Source organism: Heliangelus exortis, chromosome 10 (genome assembly GCF_036169615.1).
Source record: "Heliangelus exortis chromosome 10, bHelExo1.hap1, whole genome shotgun sequence".
In the NCBI taxonomy this organism is placed as follows: domain Eukaryota; kingdom Metazoa; phylum Chordata; class Aves; order Apodiformes; family Trochilidae; genus Heliangelus; species Heliangelus exortis.
The window spans coordinates 10,655,150-10,663,674 of NC_092431.1; the positions used below are offsets into that span (position 1 = coordinate 10,655,150).

The following is an 8,525-nucleotide window of genomic DNA, read 5'->3' on the forward strand; positions in this document are numbered from 1 at the left end:
AAGAAGAAAAGAAGAAAAGAAGAAAAGAAGAAAAAGAAGAAAGAAGAAAAGAAGAAAAGAAGAAAAGAAGAAAAGAAGAAAAGAAGAAAAGAAGAAAAGAAAAGAAAAAAAGAAAAGAAAAAAAAAGAAAAAAGAGAAAAAAGATAGAAAAAGAGAAAAAAGAGAAAAAAGGAAAAAAAGAGAAAAAAGGAAAAAAAGAGAAAAAAGGAAAAAAAGAGAAAAAAGAAAAAAACAAAAAACCAAAAACCCCTTACACCAAGAAAGAAACAAACATACACAAAAAACCAAAAAAACCGCAAACCACAAGCTACAATCTGTAGCTTAAACTCCTCAGAGTACTGATAATTTACAAACAGAAATTTTGTATAAATTGGATAATGAAAAAAAATGTCCATCATCTCACTAGTTGTGTATGTCAGATAATCCTACATTTCTCTTACAGGCAGCTGACCTAAACTACTGAAAAACATTCTTAAATTTTATCAGAAACTGATGCAAAAAAAAGTTATCACAACCTGTGTTACACTTTGCTACTTCTTTCATGTTCAGGTTTTTTTATCTTTATCATTTGAATCCTTTCCAACTTCTCCCTCCAAATGCATGAGCAATTATTGTGATATGAACAGATTTCTTACAGCTTGAGACCATAGAGCAGCTCAACCTGGATCTAATTTTCTGCAGAACAGAGAAGAGCACAGCGACAGAAAAAGCAAGAAAAGGAAGTTTTTGGATTTAATTATTTTTTAATTCGCTGTCTATGCTGCACAAACACATATATATATATGTCAACTTAAGTGAAAGACATAACAAGAACATGGAAAAAGATCAACATCTTTGGCAGCAGTCCCACAAATTGTCCTGAAAGTAGTAAGCACAAATAAGTAATTACATATCGCAAGAGTTATGAAGGCCTAGGGGGAGAAAGCCTTGAAAATTTTCAGAGAAAACGAGGATACAGGAACCAGGAATTTCTAGGAGGAAACTGAAATGAAACATTCACACAGGCTATTTTCTCTCAGAATGAACACTGAAATCATTTCTAGTGTTTAAAAATATTTTATGAACACTCTCCTGCAGACGCCTTCTGTAGCTCATATGTACTTCAAACGAGCCACAGATGAATTCAAGCTGGAAGAGAAGCCATCCAGTTCTACCCTTTTCCCCAAGACAGATTCAACTACATTATGTCATTCCTGACATATTTGTCTTGTCTGTTCTTAATGACTGCCAATGAATAAACTCAGCAATTTCCCAAAGCCAGCTATTCCAGTGTTTCACAATCTTTAGGATTTGAAAGCTTTCCCTGCTATCTAATCTGGAGTTTTTTCTCTACACAGGAAAGGCCCTTATTTCTTGTACCATCCATCATGATACCAAAACACTGCCCTTTATCTTTACATGTCTCTTAAAATACTGAAGACTCATCATGTCCTTTCTCATTCCCCTCTTCTTTAGGCTGAGCAATTTCATTTCTTCTGATCTTCTGTCCACAGTTATCTTTCTCATATATCTGATCACCCTTAGCTGGAGACTTTCCAATGACACACACTGCTCTTAGAGAGAGATGCCCAAGTTTGGGCACATGGGCTCCAGCTGTAGAGTAGGACTGCCTGACAGGAGCCTATTAGGCTCCTCAGTTTATATAAACTGGTATGATCCTTGCCTTTTTTGTAAGTGTGACACTGTTGGCTTTCTATTCAGTGCATGATTCACCCTAATTCCAGCTACTTTTCTATAGAAATGCTGTCTAAGCAATTGTTCACCATCCTCTGCTTTTGAAGTTATTCCTGCTTTAGCACAATCTTCTATTTATCACTGCTGACTATATTTCTGCTTTTTTCCAAATGATTTCTCTAATTTGTCAAAATTATTTTCAGTATCACTACAGTGATGGCTGGCAGTCCCTCCTATCCTAGTGGCAGATTTATCCAGAATATTTTATTTCATCATCCAGCTTTTTAATGGAAACATTGACCAGACTAAACTCAGGGCCAATGATTTCCAAGTCTCTTTGCTTCAGAGCAGATAAAGCATCAGTCTACCTCTTAATACCTAAGGCTGATATTCTGCAGTCCTTCATATTTTAACCACAAAACAGGGAATATATACAGTAGAGTATTATGCACATTTCCCAGTATTTATTCTCTAGTATTATAAATTTCTTCTATATACTAAATACTTTAAAACACTAGATTTCCTCTCTGCATGACTAGATTCTACATCCTAAACCGGTAAGTGCATGTGGTAAGGTGTATTACAAGTGCAAGGTCCTTCCCCTTTTCAATCACAAGTGACTATAATATTCTTGGGTGGAGGAATGGTGGAAGTGGGTTGCCAGAAGGACCACCTTCTACCCCTTGACAGCACAGGAAGCAGAGATCACTAATGCTGCTTCAATGGGACGGTGTCAGCAAGCTGCAGCCACTATGCACCCAGGAGGCAGGGAAAGAGAAAGCTTACCAAGAAGTCTGAACCACGAGAATTCAGTATTTCAAATCAAAGTACTTGAACTTTATTCTATTTCTATTTGTCAAAGTTTGTCTAGTTTGCCAAGACACTGTACTTTGTAACAGTAAAATATGTAATGCTGCACAGGGATGCCCTCAAGAGAATACATACTAACTAGCTATATGTAGCTATATCAATTTACAAATGTCTAATATTTCTACTAGAAAACAGAATTATTTATATTAAAATAACACTTTAAATATGGCTACTAATTATACAGTCTATTTGTGTCTGCTTTGAATAACTGAATTCTCAGTATTTCCTTTTATTTCAAGGGTAAAAAAAAGACTAATTCCCCAGACCTTCAGTATTTCTGAACATCTTCAATCTGCACATTCTATCAATTATGCAAAGCCCATTCTTGAGATTAATGCAGGGCTTCCATGACTCATAAACATTTCCTGCAAGATGGAGTTCAGATTCCTTAGTGATCTGTAACCCTAGCTATGCACTGGTTTCTACAGAGATCCTTTCCCCTGTGTAGGTCAGGAACTTTTCTGCTGCTCAAAGGCATTCCAGTGCATATAATGGTCCTAAATTTACAGGTCTGATGGTCAGCAGAAAACCAGCAGCCAGAAGAATGAAGTAGATGCCTGTTACCCACATAATGCCAAAAAAAAAAAAAAAAAACAACCCAAAAAACCCAACATGGCATACTACATCTTGATTACTTCTTTTCTTATCAGTCAGTCTTATTTCTCAAATTTCTTTTCTAAATTAAGTATTACTCCAGCAAATGCAACTACACGGCATAATGCCCTCTATAGAACTGGGTCAGCTACCCCAACAGATGTTCATCTAAGCTTATAGTCTTTTTGTCTCACTAGCTCAAAGGAATACTCCTTCTTTGAGGAGTTATTATTTTGGTAATAAACTTTCAAAAGTTCTTAAAAATCTCTGGGAAACTATCAACACACTATGTTTCAACAACTATTCATTTAAAAGGGAGATGTATCTTCATTATAATGTAATTTAAAAAGACATCTAAATAAGCAATACCACATGTGACCATGACAAATTCATCTTATACTCTCTACACCTCATCTCAATCCACTTACATAAACGCACATGCAGAAAACTTCATGCATTAAATAACCTTAGATTTTCTTAGTATGTTACATGGCTTGCATTCGTCCATTAATCAAAATGTTCTTAAACAGTACTACCAAACTGGTCTACATGATTATCTATGCAATGAAAAGTCATCATGGCTATTAAGCACACAGATACAACAGCTAACACAGTAAGTCCTTGGCCAGCCAGCTGCTAGGCAGAGGCTGAGTATCCTTGTGTGCTCTTAACCCCATTTCCAAGGGGGAAGAACTTGAAGATTTGAAGTCTGAGCCATTATTTTTTATGTTCTATGTAAATCATAAACAACAGAAACATGTATATTTTCCATTTCTTTCATGGATGAGTTAAAAAGTAGCATTTTAGTTTAGCTACTTCGTGTACCGCACCCATGTCCTAACGATCTTAAGGATACTGCAGCATGGTTGATATACACACATATAAAAATTTCTTCTCACCTTACTCAGTAGCCATGTAAGATAGGTTTTGCCTCAGCAGCAAAGCTAGATATCGAGCTATTCTGTGTCAATTGTGTAGTTTATTGAGCCATGCCTATTCATTGCAAGGAGAAAACAAATAATGTGTCTTACAATTCATTTGGAGGGCAACTTATGCTCCCTTCCTTTAGGAGAAACAGATAAACAAAACCCAAAAGTCTTTCTCCACTTTATCAGCAGGTCAAAAACCTCTTGAGTACATGCAGGCCACTGCCCTGCTCAACCAGCACAGAGCAGCACTAGGATAAGTCTCTGAAACCCACCAAATTTTTAGTCCAGCTGTACGAGCTCAGGCAGGAACTGCAGTGGTCCCAGGAGCAGCATGAGCCAGAACAAACTCTCTTGCCAGGGTCACTTGTGCCGTGTCAGTTTTGCAGCTGTGGAGCATGGGCTGAGCCACATACCAAGAGCCACGTCCCTTCCCTCACCTCCCTGCCTAGGCCCCTGCTCAGCCGGCTGGGAGAGCACATCACACGTGGCACTCAGCCCACTGGCTCACACTTCTCTTCTTGGTTCCCAAGATTCAGATCAGCTGCAGCCCCCTCCCCACACATCAATAAAGCCCCAAAAGAAAAAGCTGTGGAAGCTTGCCTTGCTATTAGCCTAAAAGCAACAGCTTTTGTGGGAGTGAAGGGGGAAAGAGGTAACCTCCTCCTTCCCTATACTCATCCACTAGCTACCAACAGAAAGGTCTCTTTACTAGCACAAACCTTGAAGCAACTGACTGGAGACCCATGAAGAATCTGAAGCAGTCCAAGTCTCTTTGGTTGAAGTCAAACTTCCACCTGGCAACGTGAGTCAGTGCCCCTTAATGAGTCTGGTGTACACAAGTCCCCCTCTTTTTCATAGATCAGGTAATGTTTGGAACATGCTAAGCACAGTTACGTGTATTGGTAGGCACAGAGCATCCAGGTGACCCTTCAGTGGACCAGCAACCTTTTATCCATTTGGAAATTCAAGAAATACCAGTACTTCTCCTGCATTAGAAGTTTCTGAGTCCTGGCATTTTAATTAGGCCACCTCTAGTACAGAAGCCTTAAAAGTAGTTATCACTTCCATTTATCTGCAGCCAAAATGGATAATGGTATCCTCTCAATTGCCTCTCTGCCTTAATACTCTCCCCAAGCCTGCTAATCCCTCACCCATTTTTCTAAGTCATGTGAGGCAGTTCTTTCTCTTTGCTGCTCTTTTTTCCCAAAAACAGGACATGAAAAAAAAATGTTCTAAAGGTTTTAAACCAGCAAACTAATAAAATAAAAATGAAATATAAGCAAATTTCTTTTTTCCTGTAAAAGGTTCCAAAACCAAAGTAGGCAGACTTGCAGAGCCATTTCTGCCTGGTGAGCCAATGAAAAAGGTCCTCAGAACATGTCTGTCTTTTTTTATTAGTATATATTCACTCACAAACTGCCCCATCTTTAACCAAGAATTAAAATAGTTAAACTGAATAACTGTAACTCCTTACTTTACTTTTATTCTCTTTCATGTTTAGACAGCCTCACAGCTTCCAAGAGCCAACACAGCACCCTGGTCCTCCTGGAACCCAGTCGTCCCATTCCTCCAGCCACTGCATGAGTCATTGTTGCGCAGCATGACATTCCCTTTGGAAAGCACTGGTTCCCAAACCACTGTCCTCAGAAAGCTGGCTGGCTACACGCTGCTGGCACAGGTCTTTGCTTCCAACTGCTGCACAGCTTTAAAGGCAACCAAGACATGTTAAACGCTATCCTGATACACATTTCCCTGGTAAGCTGTTAATTTAGTTGCCGCAGGGCAACAATCTTCTTGTGAATGAACAAGTAGGTACCTCAAAACAATTTATGATCACTCCACATAAAGAAAAAAAAAACAAAACCAAAACTGCACAGAGAAAATCTTGCTCTAGATAACGTGTCAGCTCTCCGTGCAAATCTTGCAAGAAGTCTGGGAACTAGGCCGAGACCAGGAATCATCTCCAGCTCTACCATATGGAGATGCAAGACACCAGGCTAGTCACTTGTTTTACTTAAACATGTGTTTCTTTTACCAGCAGTATTAACATTCCTTTGTTCCTGTTTACACTTAAGCTAAGTAACTTTTCCCCTTTCATTTTGTTTTTTGTTTTTTGCTTTTTTAAGAGTTCTCTGTTTCTGTCAAAGGGAGTTAAGCTAAGCAGAACCAAGGTGTGTGTGTGGGTTTGTTACAGAGTAAATGTGTCCCCACTTGGAGATACTGGGGAACCATTCCTACAGTTCATATGCATACCCCCCCTCCCCCTTTACTAACCTTCACATGTAAGATGGCACTTGGGTTGGGTAACTGGTTGTTTACTTAATAGACCACAATAAAGCACAATTTAGCTGAGACAGCAAGGTACACAACACCAACCCCTGGTTTTTACCATTTGTAAAAGGCACCTATTTTTGTAACTTAAGACAGAATTTTCTAATCATTTGCAAAGCAGTGATAACATCATGGCACGAGAGATCCTGCAGCTGATCCTGAAAGAGCCTGCATTCCCTGCACTCATCCCCAAGTGACACCTTGGGGAACTCTTTCATAAATTCAATATAATGCTCAGAGAGAACTCATGTTAAGTCAAAGTTCATTGAGACCTGTGACCCAATGTGCAGACTGCAAGGAATGTATCAGAGGAAAAGTAACACTTTCAGTTCCCTGAGATGGTCTCCTCCTATAACCCACTCTGAAACTGCACAGAAAATCTAAGCTGATCCCTTTCCTGTAAGAGCAGCAGCACTTGACAACCAGCACGTATGTTAGCAGTAAAATACATGTACCACAGCAGGGGCAGCTCACAGCACTGACTCCTTATTGGCTCACAGAGCGCGAGTTTTTACTTCACTATTTCAAACCAAGTGAATCAGAAGGTCACCTCTCTGGCCACAGGCTAAGTCAGAGGTGTACCTAGCCAAATTCAACCCAGGCTCTCTTCAACAGGGACAGCGTTTAAGCTGGTGAGTGAATGATGAAGTAGTAGTAAACTTACTTTCCAGTGATAAATTGGCTTCTGGATGGTGTGCACATAGGCTGAACATAATAGTTCTCCAGTTTAACCCCTTCAGCAGCTAGCTTGTCCAGAGTGGGTGTCCTGATCTCCGATCCGTGGTACCCTACGTCTCTGAATCCCTGATCATCAGCCAGGATGAAGATGATGTGAGGCTGTGAGCTGGGGGCGCCGATCCCCAGCTCCTCTCCCAGCTCGCTCCTCGTCGCCTCCTTCTCTCCGGGTCCGAGTCCGAGTCTGTCCCAGGACAAGTAGCCGTAAGCGAGGAGGCTGAGCAGCGAGAGGCCGGCCAGAACCCCCACAGCCAGCATTTTCCCTTTGCTGAGGCGGTGAGGCCAGCTGCACTCACCGCGGGCCATTCACCTCGGCTGGAGCAAGAACGACTCAGAAGAGAAAAAGAATAATAATAATAAACCCCCTCAAAAAACACCCCAAAACCAAACCAAACCAAAAAAACCCCACGACCAACCAACCAACAAACCGAAGCGGTCTCTGAGGCGGAGGCAGGGACCGTCAGGGGTCCCGCCGGGCCGGGGAGCGGGGAGGAGCCGCTCTTATCGCAGCTACCGCCAACTTCCACAACTTCAGCCGCTGCCGCGGGAGAGGCGGCGGGGGCCGCCCTGCCCGGGGCTGGCTCTGGAGCCGCTGCCGGCGCCGGCCGGGTGGGCAGGGCCCCGCCGGGGGTCACAGCATCCTCGGCCCGCCTCCGGCCCCGCACCGGGGCGCCGTTGCCTGCCCGTCCCGGGGTCGGTGCCCATGGCGGGGAGGAGAGTCGGGGAGTCCCGGCAACGAGAGGCACCCGACGGGTCGGGTCGGGTCGGGTCGGGACGGGTCGGTAGGTGCTGGGCCACCCTCCCCGCCCGCCCCGAGCCCCTCAACGCACACCGTCCCGCCCCCTCCGGAGCTGCCGGGCCCCTGCTGGGCCGCTCCCGCCCCTCCCCTCCTCTCTCCGCCCCCTCCCGGCGCACGGCCCCGGCGGCGGGCAGGGCACCGCGGCCCCGGGAGCAAACGCAGCCTCGCTCAGCCCTGCCAGACCCCCAGCAAACCCAATTCCTGCCCGCGCCTGTCCCCCGGCAACTTCTGTCGTGCTTGCTTTCGTCCCCTCCCTCCTTCTCTATCCTGCCCTCTCCTTCTCAGCCGGTAGCAGCCCCTGCTGCCCCCCGCATTTCGGAAGGGGAGCCCCCCCCCGCTGCAAGGGGTAGCAAAGGGTAGCTTTCCCTGTCATCCTCGGTGGTCGTTTGGCACGCACACACACACCGAAATATTAAGTGTTTCTGAAATGGCCACAAACATCTGGAAGGTTGGAACGGACCGGATTTGTTTTCAGCCACAAACCAATCCTGAATCCCCAACCTTCCAGCTCTTGTAAGGCTGGGGGAAATGCGAGGAATGTGCCTTTTCAAAGTTCTAGCATTAAAAAAAAAAAAAAAAAAAAAAAAAAAAAA

The 8,525-nt window shown here is 43.3% G+C and overlaps 1 protein-coding gene across 1 annotated transcript in view; it reads right to left on the minus strand.

Annotated features, from left to right (window-relative positions):
- The window catches only part of ARSJ (arylsulfatase family member J), a 48,202-nt gene extending 40,291 nt beyond the window's left edge, over nt 1-7,911 (minus strand). The window contains exon 1 of the mRNA XM_071753423.1: nt 7,063-7,911. Coding sequence (XP_071609524.1) covers nt 7,063-7,439 — 377 coding nt within the window. The 5' untranslated portion in view covers nt 7,440-7,911. The remainder of the gene's footprint in view (nt 1-7,062) is intronic.
- Between the last annotated feature and the right edge of the window lie 614 nt (nt 7,912-8,525).